Source organism: Cervus canadensis, chromosome 14 (genome assembly GCF_019320065.1).
Source record: "Cervus canadensis isolate Bull #8, Minnesota chromosome 14, ASM1932006v1, whole genome shotgun sequence".
NCBI lineage: Eukaryota > Metazoa > Chordata > Mammalia > Artiodactyla > Cervidae > Cervus > Cervus canadensis.
The window spans coordinates 1,248,023-1,272,716 of record NC_057399.1 but is presented as its reverse complement, the minus strand read 5'-3'; the positions used below and the strand labels follow the sequence as shown (position 1 = coordinate 1,272,716).

At 47.0% G+C, this 24,694-nt stretch overlaps 1 protein-coding gene across 3 annotated transcripts in view; it reads left to right on the top strand.

The window, feature by feature from the left end:
* ZNF395 (zinc finger protein 395) overlaps positions 1 to 24,694 on the top strand; it is a 48,250-nt gene that overhangs the window by 13,957 nt on the left and 9,599 nt on the right. For all 3 annotated transcript variants that reach the window (XM_043486729.1, XM_043486731.1, XM_043486732.1), the window contains exons 2-4: positions 14,959 to 15,205; positions 16,958 to 17,190; positions 20,441 to 20,550. In XM_043486729.1, the coding sequence (XP_043342664.1) occupies positions 14,959 to 15,205; positions 16,958 to 17,190; positions 20,441 to 20,550 (590 nt within the window). The remainder of the gene's footprint in view (positions 1 to 14,958; positions 15,206 to 16,957; positions 17,191 to 20,440; positions 20,551 to 24,694) is intronic.

Below are 24,694 nucleotides of genomic sequence, written 5' to 3'. Positions count from 1 at the left end.
TGTGCTCAGATGCTTAACATACCTGCATTTATACCTGTAGAACTAAAAAAAAAAAGTGCACTGCAAGTAGTATTGTGCTCCCTCCACCCCCCTTACATCTTGGTGATGGCTTTCTGTCACTGTGGATAGGTCTTACTGATTTTATCTCCTGCATAACCTTCCTTAGAACCAGAAGGCTAAACCATTGTTTGTGGGCTTCTCAGGTGGTGCTAGTGGTAAAGAATTTGCCTGCCAATGTAGAAGGCATAAGAGATGTGGGTTTGATCCCTGGGTGGAGAAGATCCCCTGGAGAAGGGAATGGCAACCCACTACAGTATTCTTGCCTGGAGAATCCCATGGACAGAGAAGCCTGGTGGGCTACAGTCTATGGGGTCGCAAAGAGTTGGACATGACTGAAGCAACTTAGCACACACCCAAACAGTTGTTTAATTTAGCCTAATTGATGGCCATTGAAGTTATTTCCAAATCCCCTACTGATACGAATGCTGTTACAGTAAACATGGTCAGACATGCCTGTTTGTCACATATGTGACCAAGGATAGATACTGAGAAAGGGGACTTGCTGGGTAACAGGGTACTTTAGTTTTAATTTTTATTTTTCTATTTCTTTATTTGACTGCGCTGGGTCTCAGTTGAGGCATGTGGAATCTTTAGTTGAGGCGCATGGGATCTAGTTCCCTGACCAGGGATGGAACCTGGGCCCCCTGCATTGGGAATGTGGAATCTTAGCCACTAGACCACTAGGGAAGTCCCTGATACTTTAATTTTAAATATTAATAAAGACCGTCATTACAGGGTCAGTTCTGAGCTTAGGCTTGATGTAGGCCAGAAGTTCTTCAGGTGGGCTCAGACACAAAGCAGTTGTTTTCTAAGAATGGGGCAGGCCCCAGGGTGTGCGAGTATGCAGTTTGGCTGGGAAGCTGGGTGTTGGGAAGAGTCCGTTGAACCCCACAGTCAGTTGGGTCTGGTTCCCCGAGGACTTTGACCTGTGTGTTGGAGAAGAATCACTGAATGGATGAGCAGCAGTGGTGGCCCCTAGATGATAAATTCTAAACCCAGTTCACTCCCTAGCTGGAGACCTTCAGTCCATCTGTGATGGTTCTCTGTCCATCTTTAGAATACAAAGTGTGGCTTCAACACGCAAGCCAAGGGTCAGGCCTGTGGAAGCATTTTTGTGTTCTTAAAAAAACCTAGAACACTGTCTGTTACTCCTGTTAGCAGTTCCACTGTGCTTGGAGAAGGATGGAGTATGTCTGTGTTTACCCTTCTTCCCATCATCTCTAGATCTCTGAGAACTCCTGGAAGACGAGAAAAGTCATCATCAGTCCAAACCCATGTGTGTAGGAGGGTGTGTGGCAAGTGAGGGCTTGGCTCTGTCCCTTTTGAACGGAGCGTGCTGGTGCCACTCGTCACCCAGCTGGTGAGGGCAAGGTCCCGTTGCAGCCTTAATCATCCTACATGCATTTGCCTTCAGATTTCTTACGCGGAGGTTAGAAAACAGTTCTGGTTCTGACTGCAGGGCCCCCCCCCCTCCACTGATTGCACTCACACAGTTGTCCAAACCCAGTAAGGCAACTTATATTGCCTTCTTTGGGGGTGTTGACCCGCCTCGGTCAAGGTTGGGACCCTATCTTATCTCTCTCACTTGCTAGACTCTCCCAGGGCTCACTGGCCTTAATCTTCCTGGTCGTTTGAGTGTGCCCTCCCCATGACAGCCCATTGAGCTGACCGTCCTGGGGTTTCACAAGTTCTTTCTCCATGGGCAGCCACCTGTGGCCCCAGGGTGAATGATTCTCTTAAGTTTATAGGTGGCGGGGGGTAGCGTGTTTCCTTTTGGTTTAGTACTTTTGCATCGGTGCTGGACAAGACGATTTGTTTGTTTTTTTCGACTTTGTGACCGCAGTAGGATGACAATCCAGCCTACACAGACAGAGTCCCTATGTCAGAGCTTTTCCACGATTTGTTTCCCCTCCCCCCTAAATGTATTACACTGCCCTCGTCAGTGGTCAGCTTTACTGTCAGTTTTTCCCTTCCTTGAGCGAAGTTTTCCCATCACCACCCAGAGCTCCGTGCCTTTTTAAAGGCTCACATTTATTGAACTTAGCCCTGGAGGTTTCTTTTCCCACTCTTTCCTGGGCTTTTCTTCCAGACCTGGGGGATCAGAATCTCTAGGAAGGGGATCTTTCTTTTGTTTTTTATTTTTTTTATTTATTTGGTTGTTCTGGGTCTTAGTTGTGTCGTGCGGGATCTTTCTTCCCTGACCGGGGATCAAACCTGGCCCCCCTGCATTGGCAGGTGGATTCTTCCCCACTGTGCCACCAGGGAACACTTTCTTTTTTAAAAGGTTGTACTGGAGCATAGTTAATTCCCAGCATTGTGTCAGTTTCTGCTGTCCAGCAGAGTGGTTCTGTCACTTCCTAGCTCTGTGGCCTTGGGAATGTTGCTCCACCTTCCCACGTCTCCGTTTCCTCATCTATCAAGTGGAGGCGGTGATGCTGCTTATCTCGTGGTGCTATCTTGAGGGATGAAGTGAGATACAGTCTGTGAAATGCATAGCCAGTGGCTAGCCCTTCTGTCTTTGAGTAATGATAGCTCTCGGAACATTCCTGAAGAACTGTAGTCTTCGAGAGGCTGCAGGATGGACAGAAGGCTGGGTTTCTCTTGCCCTTCGCTCAGACAGTTCTAATGAAGCAGATAGACGCGATCTGGGGGCTTGTGAACACCCCGGGGCCTTTCCTCTCAAAAGAGTCTAGTTGTCTGCGTGGCCCTAAGTCAGTCTCCCTGCCTGCCTGACCTGGGGTGGGATTCCCTGTGGTCCCAGGGGCCAGCAGTGACTTACCAGTGCTAGGCAGTCGCTGCGGCGACCCACCGCATGCCAGGGTCATTCTCTTTTCTCAGAGTGCGTGTGCGTGTGCCCACTGGTCCTTCCATTTGGTCCACATTAACTTTGTTACTTTGGCTCAGTCACCAACGAATGTGCTCTCATCCTCTGTCCATTTCAGGAAAAAACACCCGAGAGTGGATGCCCAGATATCCTGAGCTCAGACAGGAATGCCCACTCATTTAGCCTGTTTCTTCATCTCTCTGCAGCCTTTGAACTCATCCTCAGGGCCACAGTTATTGGGGCATGCGTGTGCACGTCCTCAGTCGTGTCCGACTCTTTGTGGCCCCATGGATGGTAGGTCAACAGACAGGCTCCTCTGTCCATGTGACTTCCCTGGCAAGAATACTGGAATGGGTTACCATTTCCTTCTCCAGGGGAGTCTTCTCGACTCTGGGATCAAACTTGCATCTCCCACATTGGCGGGTGGATTCTTTACCACTGAGCTACCTGGGAAGCTGCGAATTCCATAAATGGCCACTCCAGAGAAAGCTGCTTCCTTGGTGGTTTGGGCCTGGGGCAAGCCCTCTCCCTCACTGTGCCCATTTTCACAGTATATTTATTTAAACCATCTTCTATATGGTATTCACTTAGGCTGACTTTCTGTTTTCTGGAGGAAATGTGTTTGTCTCCCTCACCCTCCAGTCACTCAGCAGATTTTTTTTTGACCCATAACATTTTGTTTCAACTTAACTGTATCAAGCACTGAAAATATTAACATGCATAGTCATGTATGTTTATGAGCTTCATCCTGAAAACCATCTTTTTTAAAACTGGGCTTTGGTTTCAGATTGCTGAATTTTTTTTTTTTTTTTTGCTTTCTGAAAGAAGCAGATTCTGATCCATTCATCTAATTGTACTGCGCAGATCTATGACTGTCACTCGATCATATGAAGTTCTTTAGTAAACAAGAGCTGGGTGTGGGACGCAAGTGGAGCTCAGTGAGGCCTAAAGTTCTCTGAAAGAAGAGTCTGAGCTGAGGCTCCTTCGCTGTTCCGTTCAGCTCCTGGGCAGGAACCTGGCGCACATGTTTAGCGGCAGCAGGTTATTTTAGCTCGCAGGTGCCTGGGTCCTGCGGTGCCGCTTTCCCTGGGTTTCCGCTGAGCTGGCGCTGTGTGGTGGGTGGGTCTGCACAGGTGAACGCGTGTCCAGATCCAGGCAGCGGGGATCTGGGACCGAGGTGTCAGATTTGGGAGGTTGCTCGCAGAGGTTGGTCACGCTGGTCACGCTCCGCCTCGGAGAGGCTTGGCAGCGGGCCTTGAACCGCCCCGGGCAGGCTACCGAGACGGAGATTTTGGCGGGGTGGGGGGAGGGCAGGCTTGGAACTGTGTGCTGAGAGCCAGGTGAGGGGCCAGTCACGTGGGCCCTGCTTTGGGCTCAGGGCAGAGCCGGCCAGCTGGGTGTTGAGCTCGAAGCTGGGAGCCCTGGGGTTAGTTCCCCATGGCCAGCTGGCCTCTAAGTGGAATATGTTGGATTTCTCAGTTCCTCTGCTTGCCGAAATCAGTTCCGTTGTAATTTCAGTTAATCAGCAGCTCACTCATGGTCAACTTTTTTTTTTTAAGTATTTTATTATTTTGTAATAAATAATATTATATAATATATAATTATATATTACAAATATATATTGTTTATAAATACTATATACAATATAAATATATAAATAATATATATTTATATATAATAAAATATAATATATAATAATATTATATAATATTATATTATTATACATTAATGTTGGCTGTGTCTCGCAGCATGTGAGATCTTAATTCCGTGACCAGGGATTGAACCCATGCCCCCTGCCCTGGAAGCGAGGAGTCTTAACCACTGGACCACAAGGGAAGTCCCCACGGCCAGCTTCTTGATTCCCTTTAGAGTTAGTAGCTGCATCACTGATTCTGGTTGAATACCCTTTCACAACCTCGGTTCCCAGGTGCCAGCTGGGCTGTGGCTGCTAAGCTGTCTGAGTGGCCGGCCGTGTCTGTTAGCCATCTCGTGCCAGTGTGAAATCAGGCAGCAGAGGAGGCGACACGTCTGTGGAGCTCCTTCCAGACGCTGGGAAGGGTTCTCATCTTTCATGGTGAGGCAGGAAACTGAGGCTCTGAGCTGGTGGCTTGTTGCCAGACGTCACACAGGTCAAGGTCACGGGCTCGCCTGGCGCGCCTTTCCTGAAGCGGTGCCCTTGGCCGTGTGCCCAGACTCAGCTTCTCTGGTTCCATTTTGAGGAGCCAGTTTCAGTTAGTCAGGTGTATCGAGCCTTTTTTTCCCCTGGGCCACAGAGCTCCTGGGGGATGGGACACATTCGTGTGGCCCTTGGGGACAGTGCTCCAGTCCCAGGAGTGAAGGGTGGTCTCCCAGGAGAAGGTGCCAGAGTGACAGTGGGGGGGAGCTGCCCCCACGCTGAAACAGGAGACGTGTACTGGGAAGCGGGTAGTCAGAGTGGAGGCAAAATTTAGATGAAAAATTGATTTGTGGAAGGACCTCTTTGGTGATCCAGTGGTTAAGACTCCGAGCTCCCGATACAGGGGGCCAGGGTGCAATCCCAGTCAGGGAACGAGGTCCCGCATGGCACAGCCCTCCCCGCTGCCCCCCAAAAAAGGTTGATCTGTGGAAGCGGGGTACGGTCCTTCTGACCAGACACGTCTGTTCCCTTGGCCAGTCAGCCATTCTGGTCTTGGAACCAGTTCTGTTCATTATCTAGCTCTTATTTCAAGTTTTTAAGTGTTATCGGCCAGCAGAATGTTCTGTCATTCCAGCAGCATGTGTTCCTTGTCTCATTACCTGTAATTTCCAAGATTGCACTTTTTTTTTGTCCCGGGTTGTGTTTGGCTCCGGTGGCTCCCAGCTGAGACTTGGGTTCCGGAGGGGTGTTTGGACCCTTCCCGTCCCTGTTTCCCTTTTCCGCTTGGCCCATTCTTGTCTGCCTGCGCATGGCTTCTCATCCATAAAGCTGGCTTGCCCACTCCTGGCCCGGCCCCCAGACCAGGTGGCTGCTTTCTTGGGTACCTGCAGCCGTGTGCTCCGACTGTCCACCCTGGGAGAGGGCTCCTGCCTTCTTACCTATTGATTCTGGCCAGGAAAGTCACCAGGTGACTCTCATCTTCCCTGTAAACCCCCTGGCACCACCCCCGGCCCCCCACCTCCGGTCTGTTTATTTAGGATAGCCAGGGTAGGTGATTATTCATTCAAATGACTGCTGAGTTCCACAAGGTTTTTCTGCTTTAACCACTTCAGTGAACAAATAGAGCCTGCATATCTCTGCCTTCAGAGGGGCAGGAACACAAGGGGCCCCTGTGTCTCAGGATCAGCATTTCAGGCATCACAATCACACAGCTTCTCTTTCTGGGGTGTGCACCACTCAGGGACTTACCTAAGGGGTCCCATGTTGTTAGGCATTTTGTTTTAAATTTTTATTAAAAAAATATTTATTTATTCGGCTGTGCTGGGTCTTAGTTGCGGCAGGTGGGATCTAGTTATCTGATGACCAGTGATCCAACCAGGGCCCCCTGCACTTGGGAGCTTGGAGTCTGAGCCACTGGCCCACCAGGGAAGTCCCTGTTAGGCGTTTGAAATTCTCTCCTCTGTGCTTTAGATTTGGGAAGGTGGTTCTTATGATGCCAGTTTCCCCTTTTCATAACTGTAAGTGCCTCTGATAGACTTCCCCGGTGACTCAGTGGTAAAGAACTTGCCTGCCGGTACAGGAGACACAGGAGACACAGGTTCAATCCCTGGGTCAGGAAGTTCCCCTGGAGAAGGGTATGGCAACCCACTCTAGTATTCTCGCCTGGAGAATCCCATGGACAGAGGAGCCTGGCGGGCAAGTCCAAGGGGTCGCAAAGACTCTGACACAGCTGAGTGACTGAGCATGCATACACACAAGTGCCTCTGGTAGATCCCTTCTTCCCCATGAAGCTCACACTTCCTTCCTCACAGCATTGTGAGGATCAGACAAGGCAAGGCGAAGGCCCCAGGGAACTCCGAAGCACTTCCATCTGAGCCCCTGTCCTGCTGCAGGGTCTCCAGTTTCAGGGAAGAGAGAACAAGTCCAGGGATGAGCTAGGAAAAGCTGCAGGCATCCCAACTGAGCAGGTCAGCAAAGCAGTGGCCTTCTGGAGGAGCCTCAGTTTTCTCAGCTATAAAATTGGGATTAAATTGTCCCTCCATGTTTCCTTGAGTTGCTGGGAGGTCAGGGAAAAAGGGAAGCCCCCAGATGTGTGTATCAAAGTACCTGGAAACCCGAGTGCCCTTCATACATTCCTGGGTGGTTTGGGTTAATGTGCAGGTGGGAAGCTTTCCCTGCGAACTGCTGGAGGGAACTGTCAGTGCTCTGAGGCCGGTTCTCCCCGCCTCCCCCTGCCCGCTGGCTCTGGCTAGACTGCCGAGTCAGCAGTCAGGCATCTCCCTGCCTCCTGCGGGAACTCTCACATAGTTTTGGTCCAGCCGAATCAGGTTTAACCACAGTGCAGGCCCCCACATGCACACACGTGCGTGCGTGCGTGCCCCGCGCAGGGAGGAAAACAGTGCTGGCCCAGCCCTCCACCTCGCCCGGCACATTTGTAGGCGTGCTTCTACTTATCCCCGCTTCCTTAGACAGCATGCTCTACCTGTTTTCAAGAACACACTGCATAAGTCCCCTACACACGAACCTTCAAGATGCGAACTTTCAAAGATGTGAACATGTATTCTCATGTTTCACCTCATTAATGAGTTCACGTGTCTGGCATGCCTTGTCACGTGCTCATGTCCTCTACAAGTGGTTGACTTTTGTGTTCTTTACAGAGTTACAGTGTCTTTATTTGAACCCCAGGATGTCCAAAAGCAGGGCTTCCCTGGTGATGCTACTGGTAAAGAACCAGCCTGCCAATGCAAGAGACATAAGAGACTTGGGTTTGATCCTTGGGTCAGGAAGATGCCCTGGAGGAGGGCATGCAACCCACTCCAGTATTCTTGCCTGGAGAATCCCATGGACAGAGGAATCTTGCAGGCTATAGTCCATGGGGTTGCACAGAGTCTGACGTGACTGAAGCGATTTAGCATGCACACATCCGAAAGCAAGTGTAAAAGCGGCGGTGATGTACCTGGTATGGTTAAGTGCTAGCTGTTGTACTGTACTAGTGACTTTTCAAGGTACTGTAAGATTAAAAATAATTTTCTTTTTTTGTGAGTGTTTGTTTTTTATGTACTATTTGTGTGAAAAATATCATAAACCTATCACAGTACAGCACTATATAACTGATTGTGTTAGCTGGATACCTAGGCTAACTTTGTTAGACTTAGGAACATGTTGGACTTACGAACGCTCTTTCGGAACTTGTTTGTATATAGGGGACTTACTGTACTTTCTTAGAACCGAGTCTAAATGCTAAAATGCTACCCTTACTTTTGACATCTGCCTATCATTTTAGGGTGAGTAGTAGGTCTTATTTCTTACAACACATTATTTTTTTAACTGTATTTTATTTTTAACATTTTTACTCATTTATTTTTGGCTGCGCTGTGTCTTGGTTGCTATGTAAGGGCTTCTCCTTGAGGTGGCTTCTCATCGTGGAGCACAGGCTGCTGACATGTGGGCTTTAGCGGTTGTGACGCATGGGCTTCGTTGCTCCATGGCGTGTGGAATCTTCCCAGACCAGGGATCAAACCCACATCTCCTGCGTTGGCAGGTGGCTTCTTAACCACTGGACCACCAGGGAAGGTGCACAACATATAATTTTTTAATCTGGGGCTTTCCTTTCCTATGGGAATAGCAACATCTGTTCAAAATCATGCATGTAATGGGATAAGCAGGGGCTTGCTGTCTTGGGGAGATGGAGCCCCTTGGAGTTTCAGGTCCCCGAGCCCTGCGTTTCACGCAGAGTAGTGCATGCATGACAGAGCCGTGAATAAAGGGCACTGCTGGTTTTGTAAGCAGATGAGGAGGTAGGTGTGAAGGAAGAGGAAGTACAGTTGTTCCTGGGCTGAACTGTGAAAACCCTTTCCTTCCCTGTGGGCAGCATAAACAGAATGGTCTCTTTTACTTGACAAGAATGGCTTTTGTGCAGTCAGACCAACAAAAGTATTTGTGGATCGGGGTCATTTATTGTTTGCTGGAGAAAATTCAGGGTAACCAGATCAGGTGACCTGTTTCTGCAGCCCATATGCTGGGATATGAAAATAGCACTGCTATGTGGGGCCCTAATTTTCCCCTTCCATTTTGCTGTTACTTCTGTTACTCAACGATGGGAAGGCTGGGCACTCAGTTACACTCAGTTACAGGAGATGCTGTGGAGAAGATCCAGCCCTGAAGGTGAGATGGGCAGCCTTTAAGATCCTTGCCAATCCTGATCACCTAATTTTAATTTTACCAGCAGTCTAAACTGTTATACATTGAGACAGTATAATCCGGTTTTTAAAAACCTTCAGATGAAGACAACAATTAAGATGACTTGAGAATCCAAATGGTCATTCTCTGAACAGGTGATTTAGAAATCTTGGCATTGAATCAGTTACTAATATGCTCAGTGCTATGATCTTAAGCTCATATCATGAAAAACCTAAAATGCACACTACACATTTAAAAAATGGTGTCACAGGGCCTGATATGTAACTTGAGAGACCTAGATGTTTTAGCATAGGGCCCTTGGCTACTCTTGGAGATTTTTCTGTCCAAAACCAGGCTGAGAAGAAAGTCCTCTGGGAAGAAATAATCAATATATGCTCAATGAAGTAAGGTGTTTTTCTCTCTTTTTACTTTTCCTGGAGAAGGCACCCAGAAGAAAATAAAGGTTGAGAACCAGGTAGCATTTGGGCAGTGAGGACAAAGGATGACAACTTGCTTCTTTCTGCCAAGCAAGGTTCAGATGGTGAGGACCACAGACATATTTGCGTATTAATCATCAGGATGCTGTGGATGCATGAGACATCTCTCAACAGAGATCATCCCTGGGCAAGGATTGCTGAAAAATGAATTGTTTGGGACCAGTGAATTATCGTATTCTCCACTGAATTCCATTAGGCAATAAAAGATGTGGTGTGCTGCAGCATTTTTGACCTTTACATGAGCTTAGAATGTCACATAGAAGGAAGACATTAAGTGAAAACTTTACAGATTTAAAATAATAGCAACACTGATAACAAATTAAGAACAATATGCGAAATATTAGGCAAAGATCTAAAAACTCAAATCATTGCTCTGTGCAGTGGTTACCCAGGGGAGATCATAAAATAGAAAGCTGAGGTTTAGTGGGGAATCTCAGCAGAGGAGTGATGCCCCTCCCCTTGGTCCCCAAATTGTTCATTAGAGAAGCAGCAGTTTTCCACGCTTTGGCATATGGAAGTCTTACTCCAAGCCTCACCCTCTTTAATGACAAAAGCAAACAGAAAAACAAAACAACCCCCCCACCCCCCAAAACAACCCTTTGGTTGTGTAATGAGTCAGTTTGACTGTGACCTCTGTCCTGCAAGTGCTTCTCGGTGACATCATAGCTTGTTGCCACGGGAAGCTAAAGAGAGCAACCATTGTGCGTGAGGGCGTGCACACACACACGTGGATGTGCTGAGACGAGGGGTTGTCTGGCAACAGTCACATGTCAAATGGCAATTTGCAGCTTAGAACCTCAGAGAGGGCTTGTTTTCTTCTTCTGTCTGTTCCAGTTACTAAACTGATGGCAGATGTCCTCATTAAGAGCTATTAGCACATCAGAAGATGTTTGCTGAGCTTAAAAAGGGCTCACCCCTTTTGGACATGGACCAAAATACATCTTCTCCGGTAGCCAACCGCGCCCTAGCGGGGACAGCGGAGAGGGTGAGAAGCAAAGAGAAGCAGGTTCTCTTAAACCTCTACATCAGTCAGGAAGTCTCTTTTAGCATGAGTTTATGTTTTAGTCAAGGACTTCCATAACTCAAGAATGTAACATTGTAAAGTTGGATTTGCCTACTTGTCGAAACACTGTTATTGTTACCCTGAAATAGATGTTTCTTGATTTCTCTTTATGGTACCAGAACCCTGTGGCAAATTAGGGACTGACTGGCTTGTATGGACTGTTTATAGCGCCGAAGAAAGGAACTAATAGGGAAGTGAGTAGAAAGTAGAGATCAGGGAAGGCAGATTTGAAGGAGGCAGTGGTTATATTGATAGAAACATACTGGGGTAGAGTTGGGACCCTTAGTCTAAGGTATAAATGACAAGCAGTCCTGGAAAGTCCCTGGCAAATTCCGTATTAACCTGGCACCTCTGCCTGGCCGCATGGCAGACCTTTGTGCGTGTGTGCGTGCTAAGTCACTTCAGCCATATCCAACTCTTGGACCGTAGCCCCCCAGGCTCCTCTGTCCATGGGATTCTCCAGGCAAGATTTCTCCAGAATGGGTTGCCATGCCCTCCTTCGGGGGATCTTCCCAACCCTAGGGATCAGACATGTGTCTCTTACTCTCCTGTATTGGCAGATGGGTTCTTTACCACTAGTGCCTCCTGGGAAGCCTGGCACACCTCTGTAGGTGTTTGAGTTCACTTCTCAATTCCTGAAGGACTTGAGGGATGGTGTTATCTCCCGAGCCGTGTTCCTGATTCAATGCTGGTCAACACACTTGGCCATCCCACCCAGCCTACATTTTTTCACTTCCATGCTATCAATCCCCAGTGTAAATTTGGCTAAAATTTTCCTTAACTTTTGGGATTGATTCCATATCTCTCTGCGCCCTCATGAGGGCAATATGTGTATAAAGTTCTTCCCAAACCACTAAATGATCAACAATGATCTGGACTGTTAAACAAGATCAGAGGAAAGCATTGACCTTTATTTTGTAGGTAGGAAGCTAAGGTGCAAGTGGAAAAGGGATTTTCAAGGAAAGAAAAAAGCACAGGAGATGGATGCAGAAACTTGCAGGATTGGGAGCTGGATTTTGTTTGGTTTTGTTTTATTTTTTTCCTATTGAGGTTCACTGACATAGGGAAAAAAAGACCATGTAGGTCAGAAGCAACTTGAGTGTTTTCTTTTGAGAGCTCTCATACCTACTGGACTAACGGCAGTGTCATGCCCTTTGACACCAACAAGGCAAGAGTTCAGTCTCTTGGGACTGCCTTTCATAGTTGTGTTGCCTTGGCAACCTAAGCTGGCAGTGGCTCAGTTTCCTCATCAGAAATAAAAGACCATATGTTTGTCTTAAGTTGTTCTGAGGATTAAATTAGATACAGTTTGTGAAAGTTCATACTATTGGGCATTTAATAAAGGCAGTTTCCCTTCCTTCTTTCTCTTCTGCTTTTAAAAATTAAGATTTGAGTGCACTATAAATAAAGCAAATCATAAAATGTATTTCAGGGTGGAATTCAGGCCAGTCAAAGGAAAAAGGCCAGAGAACGCATGTGGAAAGAAGCCGGAAGTGGGCATGTTCACCAGCTGTGCAAATCCAGCAGGCTTTGGAAGGTGCAGCTTCACAAACCAAATAAAAAGTGTTCTTTACGTTAAAAAAAAAAAAGACTTAGAAAAAAAAACATCATCAGAGACTGTTAGCCAAATATTTCAGCCTCCGTCTGAAGACTGGAAGCCCAGGAATTTTGGAAATACTACCCTTTCTTCATGTTCAGTGGTAGAAACCTCAAACTTCCTGCTGTGGAAAGTGGGGGTGGCCACTGTGTTTTTTGTGTTTTTTTTTGGTCAAGAGCAGGGTTCTTTCTTTCTCTGGGTGGTTGCTGCCATCTGACGTCTCTAAGTGGCACTGTGGTTTTGCTTACAGCTCAGCGACGTTAAACAGCGGGTTATGGGCATCCCTGGGGGCTCAGTGACAGGGAACCTGCCGACCAGTGGAGGAGGCTTGGGTTCCATCCCTGGGCCGGGAAGACCCCCTGGAGAAGGGAATGGCAACCCACTCTAGTATTCTTGCCTAGGAAATCCCGTGGACAGAGGAGCCTGATAGACTACTGTCCATGGGATCACACAGATTCCGACACAGCCGAGTGACTAACTCTTTTTGCGTGTGTATGTGTGTGTTCGCACACACGTGTGCATGTGCCTGAGTGCTCAGTCACTCCGTCATGTCTGACTCTGCAACCCATGGACTGTAGCCTGCCAGACTCCTTTGTCCGTGGGATTCTTCAGGCAAGTATACTGGAGTGGGTTGCCATTCACTTCTCCAGGGGAGCTTCCCAATCCAGGGATCCAACCTGTTTCTCTTGCATTGGCAGGCAGGTTCTTTACCACTAGCACCACCTGGGAAGTGCTTAAAGTGAGAGTTAGAGGTTCTTGTTTCTGGCTTGATGCATGAAGATGACAGTAGGTGACTGAGTGGACCCTTTTTTTTTTTTTTGATAGTGGTGAAGAATTTACTCTTTATGTTTTTCTTCCTTTTGATGACATGCATAGCAAAGCTTTCCAATAGAGTGTTACTGAATATAAAGTCACTAGAAACCTAGAGAAGGATTCTGTAGGGTGGTCTGATTTTGACCTTTTTCTTACCTCTTCTTTGCTTTCTAGGGAATTCATGATGGAGATACAATACTCCCTGATTCTAGCCTGTGAAGCTCTGAGTAAAACATTTATAAAAATGTGCCAAACCCTTCTCCATATTTGCAACTGTATTAATAGCAGACAGGCTGTGGAGCCTGGGTGGAATTTCCCAAGAGCAACCTGGTTGACTATTTTGATTCTCGGAGGCCCTGGAAGATTGACTTCCTCTTTCTGGAATGGTGTGGGCACCTGAAGGTCAAGGGGTTCCCCCTTAATCACCCCTGCCCTGGGGCTTATAGAGTGCCAGGTGGTTAGAACCCACCTCTCAGGCATTAGGATTTTGACCAAAGGAGCGTCACACCAAGCGTCTGGTCTTGTCATCTTTCTAGCTCTTCCCCCATAAAATGCAGAGGACAGGGCTGCCCAGCGCCCTGGTTTCTGGAGTATGATACGTGGCGGGTGCGCTGACACCTCTGAGTAGGCAGAAATGATATGTATGGTTTGTGGAGCAGCTCCTGCCCATCATGGGGTGACCGTACAGAGGCCTGGCATGGTCTTCCTCGGGTCCATGTCAGGCCTGTGGTCGTGCATTTCTATCAGCCCGGAATTCACAAGTGGCCCGAGCTGTAGGAGGCAGTGAGGAGATCTGGGTTTGGAGTCAGGACACCAGATCCCATTTATCTGACACCAACAACCTTTATCGCCATGAATAAGTCTCTTAAGCTCCCAGGGTTAGTTTCCTTACATGTAAAACAAGGAGCGTTACCGTGGCTCATTTCTGTACCTGTCTGCAGCTTTGAAGCCAGCTCCGTGTGGGATTCTGTATCTGACAGACACCCTCCTCTTCTAACTTAGTTGTTGTTCAGTCGCTAAGTCATGTCTGACTCTGTGACTCCATGAAGTGTAGCCTTCCAGGCTCCTCTGTCCATGGGGATTCTCCAGGCAAGAATACTGGAGTGGGTTGCCATTTCCTTCTCCAGGGAATCTTTCCAGATCAGGGATCAAACCCGTGTCTCCTGCATTGGCAGATGGATTTTTTACTGCTAGCCACTCGGGGAGGCCCCTGCTCTGACTTTGCGCTATCTTAATAGGATCCTGACCTGGAAAGTGATCCTTGGTGTGTATGCTGAGGTGCCGCTAAGATGCTCGCTGTGGGCAGAGAAGTTTCAGTAACAGAACCCAAGGGTGCAGCCATTAGGCACAATGATAAGGGATTTGTTAAATTAGCAGTGATGCAGCAGCCTAAGAAAACACAGCCGTGTCTCCCAGAAGAGTTTTTGTAGAATGACATTTAATGATGCACTACAGCCGACACAGGATAAGTGAAAATTCCCCGTTTACCAAGCTATGATGCTGTTTTTTGTAGAAATGCAAGTATGTAAACCATTGTGTAGAAGAAAGCCTGGAACACTGTCCAGGAAGCATGGGTGTTTCTCTGGGAAGTCTCTTCTTGAGTGATTTGTTTTTCTGCTTATCAGGATGTTCTCAATGTCCTCCTCGTAACAGGTGTTTAGCTTTTGTAGAAGGAAAACCGTTGTAAAAATTACTTTAAAATGACTCGTCGTTTTTCATGGACACTCATGGACTCTGGCTGTGTGGGGGGCATCTTCCTGATTCCCCAGATACTGGATAAAGGACCGTGTGCCTCCTTTGTCTCCCCAGGAAAGGCAACAGCATGGCCAGCGTCCTGTCCCGGCGCCTCGGCAAGCGGTCCCTTCTGGGAGCCCGGGTGTTGGGACCACCTGGGGCTGCCCCACCCTCGGAGCCTCAGGCAGAGCTGCTGGAGGGGGCGGCTCCCCAGCCCTTTGTTGCCTCCAAGGATGCGTCCTGCCAGGAGCAGCCTAAGGAAGTCCTCAAGGCTCCGGGCACCTCGGGCCTCCAGCAGGTGGCCTTTCACCCCGGGCAGAAGGTAGGTTGATCCCCAAGTACACAAGTGTCCGCTGTCCCCATGCTGGGGTTCAGCAGCCCAGTGGTGTCCCAAATGACAGGCTAGAAGCTCTCTGGGCACTGACTTGAGTGCAGACCTTTTCCCTGCAACCATCTGAGCCCTTGGGCAGCAGGCTTCCCAAGAGAATGAGCCATTCTTAGATCCAGGGCTCCTACATGACAGTTCTGGGCTCAAGCCTGCTCAGAACCTCAGTGCAAAGCATGGCCAGAGCCCAGTTTCTCTTAATCTGCCCCAGTTTACAACTTTACAAAAACAAGGGGAAGGGGCTCAGATTTATGAGAGAGAGAAGATTGCATCCCACAGTCATGTATGGATGTGAGAGTTGGACCATAAAGAAGGCTGAGCGCCGAAGAATTGATGCCTTTGAATTGTGTTGAAGACTCTTGAGAGTCCCTTGAACTGCAAGGAGATTGAACCAGTCAATCCTAAAGGAATTCAACCCTGAATACTCATTGGAAGGACTGATGCTAAAGCTGAATTTCTAATACTTTGGCCATCTGATGCGAAGAGCCAACTCACTGGAAAAGACCCTGATGTTGGGAAAGACGGAGGGCAGGAGGAGAAAGGGACGACGGGATGAGATGGTTGGATGGCATCACCAACTCAATGGACATGAGTTTGAGCAAACTCTGGGAGATGGTGAAGGACAGGGATGTCCATGGGGTTGTGAAGAGTTGGATACAACATAGCAACTGAACAACAACAACAAAGATTGCCGCATTGAATTACCTTGAGATGTTTCAAGAGACAAAGGTGTCTGTTTAGTTGGAATACCATTTGGATTCTCTTTTCCAGTGTCTGCTCCTCTGTGTTATCACTAGATCCTTTTGGCCTCATGTCATCGCTAGGTCCAGATGAGTGGGCTTCTCTTTCATTGCCTTCCGAAGAGCTGATAATAGAGGCTCTACCTTCTGCCTCTATTTCAAGACTTGTGTGGTCCAGACCTCTTTTCCCACGAGGTGGGGGACCTGCCAACTGCTAGGCACCTCTGAAAGCAGTCAGTCTGCATTTTCATCACTACCATCTTGCTTCCAGGTAGACTCAGGATTTTCTGAAGGGGAAAATGCAGGGTGTGAGCAATTCAAGGCAATAGTTAGGAACCAGCAGATACATAGGACTTTAGAGGCCAGTCAGGTTAGGAACTCAAGAGGATGGATACAGTTTCCAAATTCATTTGATTTGAAAATTTAATCCATTTACATTTAAAGTAATTAGTAATAGGTAAGGAGTTGGTATTGCTATCTTGTTAATTTTTTCCCTGTTTTGTAATTCCTTTGTTCCTTTCTGCTTCTCTTGCTGTCTTCCTTTTTGAATTTTTTTTTTTGGTAGTCCTATGCTTTGATTTCTTTATCTTTTGTATGTCTACAAGAGTTTTTTCTTTGTGGTTACCGTGAAGCTTACAGAAAACATAAGTCTATTGATAGCAACTTTAGTTGTATATAGACTCCACGTTTAAAAAAAGAAGTTTCAGAAAGTGATACTTTTGAACTCTCCATCTAAAGAATTTATAAAGATTTGTTTCAGTAAGAACTGATCCACTTTGGCTGGTCTGGATGTTCAGGTAGGAAGCAAGTACCCAGGAGCGTATGTGTGAACTAAAGATGAGTCAGAGAATGCAGTTTGTGGCAGATAGCTCCTGGGTCCCAGAACCTAGAACACATGGAGTGAGAACTCCCAAGTGCTGACCACTGGTTGCTGTCTTTCTCTCTCCAGGTTTGTGTGTGGTACGGGGGTCAAGAGTGCACAGGACTGGTGGAGCGGCATAGCTGGGCAGAGGATAAGGTGACTGTCTGGCTGTTGGACCAGAAGTTACAGATCTGCTGCAAAGCGGAGGAGGTGTGGCTGGCCGAGCCGCCGGGCCGCATCCCCCAGGTGCCACCTCCAGAGCAGGGGACCCAGGCGCCAGCCTACAGGCCTGTGTCCAGGAACATTGATGTCCCAAAGAGGTTTGTGTGGGAGAACCTTGGCTCTGAAAGATATGCGGGTGTTGAGGTAGGGGCTTTGGGATGCCTTGTGTTGGGGAAGGAATGTAGTGCTCCAGATGTCTGTCTACTGGTGAAGATACCAGTCGGATGAGATGCAGTGAGAGGGCATCCTTTTGGGAAAAAACCTAGAAGGGCATCTTTTCTTCCCCATAACTCTATCTGTTATTGTTTTAGTCGCTCAGTCCTATCTGACTATTTTGCGATTCCATGGGCTGTAGCCCACCAGGCTCCTCTGTCTATGGGATTCTCTGGGCAAGAATACTGGAGTGGGTTGCAATTTCCCTTTGGATCTTCCCAAGCCAGGGGTCGAACCTGAGTCTCCTGCATTAGCAGGTAGATTCTTTACCGCTGAGCCACCAGGGAAGCCCTGGTAACTCTGTTAAGAGTGATATATATAACTTCATCTGGCTGAGGGCTATTTTTTTCCCTTTCCTGCTTAAACTAAAATTAGTTCTTAGTTTTTCATGATGAGAGAGCAAAAAGTGGCTTAGATCAGGAGGCAGCAAACATATCCAGAATGGGCCAGATAGTAAATATTACGTAGGCTTTGTGGGACACAGGGTCTCTGTCACAGCTACTCTGCTTGGCTGTGAACTTGAGAAATCAGCTGCAGACAGAACTTAAACAGGCGGGCATGTTGGGCTCCAATAAAACTTATGGACACTCCAATTTCAATTTCTTGTGATTTCCATGTGTCATATGTCAAGAAATAATATCCTTCTTTTGATTTGTAAAACCACTTAAAAATTGTTAAGCCAGGGACTTCCCTGATGGTTCAGTGGTTCAGAACCCACCTGACAATGCAAGGAACACAGGTTCGATCCCTGGTCTGGGAGGATTCCACAGCGAAGCCTGGGAGCTACAGCTACTGAGCCCGACTGCCCTAGGGCCCTCACTCTGTAACCAGAGAAGTCACCGCAGTGAGAAGCCTGCACCCTGCAAACTAGAGAGTAGCCCTGAGCTTGCTGTAACTTAGAGAAAGCCCACACACAGCGAGGAAGATCCAGCACAGCCAAAAACAAAGACATAAGTAAACTTTTAAAAAGTTATGTCATTCTTAACTTTCAAACCAGGCAAAAACAGACAGTAGGCTCAGTCAAGAGATTACGGAGCCCCGGCTAGATATTTAAAACCATCGATTTTGAATGAAAAATGTTTACTTTGCTTTAGAAGTTTTAAAAAATTATTTTAATTTTTTTGTCCCACTGCACAGTATGTGGGATCTTAGTTCCCCAATCAGGGATTGAACCCCTGCCCTCTGCACTCAAAGTGTGGAGTCTTAACCACTGGACTATTAGGAAAGTCCCTGTTTTAGAATTTTATGACATGAATTTTTCCTCTGAGAATACAAACTATATTGTGTTAGTTGCTCAGGCATGTCCAACTCTGTGACCCCTTGGACTGTAGCCCACCAGGCTCCTCTGTCCATGGGGATTCTCCAGGCCAGAATACTAGGGTGGGTAGCCATTCCCTTCTCCAGCAAATCTTTCCAACCCAGGGTTTCCTACACTGCAGACAGATTCTTTACTGTCTGAGCCCCCAGGGAAGCTCTATGGTATAGACTCAGTGCACATCGATCTTTTAAGATTAAAAAAGAAAATCTGCTAGTGAGATTCTTCTATGCTGTGCTATGCCTAGTCATTCAGTTGTGTCTGACTCTGCGACTCCGTGTAGTGTAGCCTGCCAAACTCCTTTGTCCATGGGATTCTCCAGGCAAGAATACTGGAGTGGGTTGCCATGCCCTCCTCCAGGGGATCTTCCCAACCCAGGGGTCGAACCCAGGTCTCCCATATTACAGGGGGATTCTTTAGCGTCTGAGCTACCAGGGAAGCCCTAGAATTCTGAAGTGGGTAGAGAATCCCTTCTCCAGGAGATCTTCCTGACCCAGGAATCGGACTGAGGTTTCCTGCATTGCAGGCGGATTCTTTACCAGCTGAGCTACTAGGGAAGCCCCGAGATTCTTCAATACAGATGTGTAAGCAGCTGAACTCCCCTCCCCCACAATCTGTGTGTGTCTGTGCATGTTACTGTTATTGACAGTACATTCTGTGTCTTGAGACCAGACCAGAGCAATGAATAACATTTGTGATTGTGAATTCAGTGGAACACTGGCAAAGAATTTATCTTTCATTCTATAGAAATAAAAATACAAATAATCATTCAAAAAGGGGGCTGCTGACATGTCTAATACATTACTAGTCTAGGTTTAGCTGCTTCATGTATAATTTAGTGGATCTGAATTGTAAAGAATAAATTGTATAATACAGTCCTTTGAAATAGAAGTGCTGCCTGGAAATTTATTTCAGACTGACTTTTCATACTTTAGTGTTACCTTGTTGATGACTTTCATTTTATTTTCAAATAGTGTAACCTTATATGGATTAAGAAAATTGTGTGTAAAATGTCATAGATCTCTGCTGTATAAAGCATTGAGATTTGTTGGGAGATTTATTTTAGTATTTCTGGAGATTTTTTGCTCATTGGCTTATGTGGCCAGATTCTGTTGACATTCAGAAGCTATCATATTATCTCATCACTAATATTGAGGGGAGGGGAAGGGAGCTTGTGAGTGGAATTGTTCTCCCTTAAATCTAAATATAGAGACTTCCTGGTGGTCCAGTGGCTAGGACTCTGTGTTCCTAATTCAGGGGGCCTGAGTTTGATCCCTGGTCAGGGAACTAGATCCCGAGTGCTGCAGCTAAGGTTGCAGATAGTGTGTGCTGCAGCTAAGACTCAGCACAGTCAAATACATTAAATAAACAAATAAATACTTAAAAGTTTAAATATAAAGCTAGAAAAGGAAGGTAATTATAGTGCTTTCGAATTCTAGCCAGGTGTCTTTTATGCCCTTGCTTTATTTCATTGCTTGGGCATGTCATCCTTTCCCTCAAATAAAATTCCTGATTTTAAACTGTAGGGTGAGAGTTAGGAAGTGAATTCCACGGAGAATGGAGCTGCCTCTGGGTGTCAGCAGTGGGATGGGGCCCAGCCTGCTTTCCCTGGGGTTGACTGGTATTATCAATGACACTCAGAACTGAGTACTTTTCATGAAGAATGAGGAGAGGTCTGAATGCTTTATTTAACTCTATTACTTGACCACACACCGACTGATCGGAGTAGGGGCCTAGAAGGGACATTCCAGGAATGTAAGATGCTCACATGACCTGCTGTGTCAGGAAGTAACCTCTGACTCTCACCCATCTGAATCCAGGAAGTCGGATGCAGTGGAAATGGACGAGATGATGGCGGCCATGGTGCTCACGTCCCTGTCCTGCAGCCCGGTCGTACAGAGTCCTCCCGGGGGCGAGGCCAACTTTTCTGGTGAGGAGCAGGGCCAGATGGGTTCTGGGTGCGGCCGAGGCTTCCATTCTTTCTCCTCAGTTTCCTCCTCTGGGGAGAAGTTTCCTGGTGCATTGTGACGATGGTTGAGCGCGAGACTGAACCTCACTGGCCACCTGAGTAAGTTCTTCCATGGGAGTAAGCGAGCAAGGCACTCAGGCTGGACGAGGCCAGTAGAGGAACGTTTAGTTGTAAATGATCCCCTCGTGGCCTCAGCCGATTCACGGCCCCCTTCCGAGTGCCTCATTCAGCCTCGTAAATTAGTGTGGAAGAAACGATCTGAAGTCTGAAATAAATCTAATTGCTTAATGCAAACCAATAGGAAGACTTCATAACAAATTTATAAATTAAAAGAAAATGCTAGCACAACCCCCCAGATACATTATGAGTGATATGGGAGGAAGGTGGGTTGCTGGATATTAGTACTTTGACAAGATTTATAGTGAATCTGAACTTTTTTTTTTGCAATTTGTTATCTGGCTGGCCTAACTTACTCCCAGGGAATAACTTTTTCGTTGGTGAGATCTAACTGAATCGTGAGCTTCTTAAAAGCTTACAGGAAAATAATGGAGTCAGTTTTGACCATATCAGGTGGAAAGTGGCCTTTACAAAGCATCCCTCATAAGTAATCTCCCTACTTAGAAAATAAATTTAAGGAGGTGATAAGATTTACTTATTTCACCCAAGGCTTGTCATCAATGGCTAGACTGCTAGAAGAAGCTGTCGCAGTCTGATAGCGCCCGTTGGGGGGCAGAGCATCACACACCTGTTCCGTGAACACCTGGGGCCCACACCAGCAACACAGGAGGAGAGGAGTCAATTAAAAATTTTCATTTATTTGGTCGTACTGAGTTTTAGCTGTGGCATGGGAACTCGGTTCTGGCATGAGGAATCTAGTTCCCTGACCAGAAATTGAACCTCAGCCCCTTGCATTGGGAACTCGGAGTCTTAGCTACTAGACCTCCAGGGAAGTCCCACAGAGTCAGTTTTAAGTTCTCAGGAAACTCTACAAGTTTAGGAGATTGGGGAGGTTGGTCAACAGGAAGAAGATCCAGGAAAATATCATAAAGGGAAAGAAAATCTTTGATTGAAATTCCCCTCAGGTTGTGTGTGTATAATCCATTCATATATGTTCACACACACACCCCAACGCTAGCATATACTCATCTAACTGATAAGATGCTGTGATATCTTAAGTTCCCTTTGATAAACATTTTTTTATTGTCTGTTAAAGGTTTTTCCCATAACAACATATTTCTGATCTTCCATTGAAGTAAGTGGGAAGATAAGGCCCCCTTGGCAGCTAATTATGTTGACGTAGTCTGGAAGGTGAGGTCTCTACAACAACCAGAACCTTGCTCTGATCATGGTTGCTTTTTGCAGAATCCACCATTCCTCTTGGAGTCTGTATTGTTAGGATGACTCTGCGTGTGCCTGTGGAGAGCCGAGGTCGTTACAAGGATTTCTTAGAGGTTCACGGTGCATTGGCCAGGGAACACTTTTGTTTTCCTGGTACAGAATCTCTGTTGACCCTGCCCTAGAAAATTGTATGATCTAAGGTGGAGTGATTTATGTTTCTCTTGTAAGATATATGCAGCTTCCGTAGTGGCCCAGATGGTAAAGAATCTGCCTGCAATGCAGGAGACCTGAGTTCGACCCCTGGGTCAAGAAATGGCAGCCCACTCCAGTATTTTTGCCTGGAGAAGCCCATGGTCAGAGGAGCCTGGTGGGCTACAGTCCATGGGGTTGCAAAGAGTCGGACATGCCTGAGCGACTAACATTTTGTTTCACTTATAAGATACAGGTTAATTTATGAGTTTCACTCTTTAGCTTTGTCTTATATTTGTCCTTATGTGCCAATTTGCCAGTGTTGGCACTGAGCCACTTGAGTGATTCCTCCCTGGAAGACTGCTGTATTGTGGGGCAGGCCTGCTGTTTGGCCTGTTCTCTTCTGTTCTGATGTGAGATGTAGCATTCCTCCCCTTCGCCCATCTCTCCCTGATAGATTTCCTTGGTGGACTTGTGAGAATCCTTGGCGGCTCCTGATTTTTTTCCTGAAGGGCTACCCTATTTTTAGCCTCATGTGTAGATGTCATAAACTCTCAATTTCCAGGAAGTCATAGCTTTGAGACTTGACAGGGATGTTCAGGGAGGGCAGAGTTCATTTGACCCATTCTGTTTGGACAGGCTTCTCCTGGCATCTGAGACTTAAATAAGGAGAGCCTGCATTGGAAACATGGAATGCTGGGTGTCTAGGTTAGCCTGAAGGTGGTTTGGGATATGGAGTAGGAAGAGAGGAAAGCAGTGGGATGCTTATCCTGGCCACAGGGGATGTGGTAGATGGTCTCAGGATGCAGGGTAAGGAGGCTTTGTGGACCACTGCCCATGTGGAAGTTCAGGCTTGGGGACAAGGCTACCATACCTGAATGCGCCACAGGTTTTTCCCCTTTTCTTGCTATTTCTGTGTATCAAAATTTCAGGTTCTCCTCTAGTATAAATTGGGCTTCTCTAGTGGTTCAGTGATAAAGAATCCACCTCCCAATGCCCACTAGGCAATGCAGGAGATGCAGGTTCGATACCTGGGTCAGGAAGATCCCCTGGAGTAGGAAATGGCAATCCACTCCAGTATTCGTGCCTCGAAAATCCCACGGACAGAGAAGCCTGGCGGGCTATAGTCCATGGGGTCGAGAAGAGTCAGAAACGACTTAGCGACTGAACAGCAACAACAAAATGGTGTAAATTAGCACATTATTGACCAGAAAACTTTTGCAGAACCTAATGCCTGTGGTCATGTATGGATGTGAGAGTTGGACTATAAAGAAAGCTGAGCACTGAAGAATTGATGCTTATGAACTGTGGTCTTGGAGAAGACTCTTGAGAGTCCCTTGGACTGCAAGGAGATCCAACCAGTCCATCCTAAAGGAGATCAGTCCTGGGTGTTCATTGGAAGGATTGATGTTGAAGTTGCAACTCCAATACTTTGGCCACCTCATGCAAAGAGCTGACTCATTTGAAAAGACCCTGATGCTGGGAAAGATTGAGGGCAGGGGGAGAAGGGGACAACAGAGGATGAGATGGTTGGATGGTATCACCGACTCGATGGACATGGGTTTGGGTGGACTCCGGGAGTTGGTGATGGACAGGGAGGCCTGATGTGCTGTGGTTCATGGGGTCGAAAAGAGTCGGACACAACTGAGCGACTGAACTGAACTGAACTGAATGCCTGTGACTGCCGATTTGTTATATTAGTGAATACTGAAACATCTCATCAATAATGTTCGGATAACAAAAGACATTAATGGGTCTCTGGTCAATAAGTTGTCAGTACAGGTTTATGGCCTAGGCATGGAAGAATCTGGGTTGGGCTTAAAGCAACCCAAAGGGAGGCAGTTTAAAAACAAAATTAAAAATAAAATAAAAACTGAAAATTTCACAGGTCTGACTGTGATCTTCCTGTTCAGACGCGTTGCTGGGAGCAGGGCAGCGAGTTCAGGCCCTGTTGGGCATGCAGGCCTCCTGTCATCTCGTGATGGGTCTGAACTGTTCTCAGAGCTTGTCTTTGCTGCTCTAAACATGTTCCCTGTGGATAAAAGCAGGAGCCAGCTCTGGTAAAGACTTCACCTCCTGACGGCTATGAGAGCTGGCTGAATGGTTGCTTTTCTCACGAAGGTTTTGATGTACTTGCCTGGGTTTAAATGATCAAAAGGCATCTTTTAAGAAAGCCTGGTTAAGAAGCCCTTCTCCTGGCCTCTGCATCCTACTCCACAGCCGGGAAGACTTCCCAAGTGGTACCCAGCCCGTTTGCCTGTGCGTGGGGGCGGGGTGGGGGCAGGAGAGGCTTTCCTCTCCCCTCTCTCTGCTCTCCCCCTGCCTTTAAAGTGAGAAGTACCTTTTGATTAGCTTATCGTTCCTTTAATAATACAGGTCTCCCCTGCTATCTGAAAGCAAAAGCAGAGCATTTCTGTGAAAACTTTCGAGAACTGAAATGGTATCAGGCAAAGAAACAATTACCTTAGGACGCCTCTTGCTAACGGATGCACAAAATACGTTGTGATACAGCACAGATACTCGCAGGTTCAGTTTGAAGCTCTGGGGGCTGGGTGCTGAGATGCTGAGTGTGGTTCCT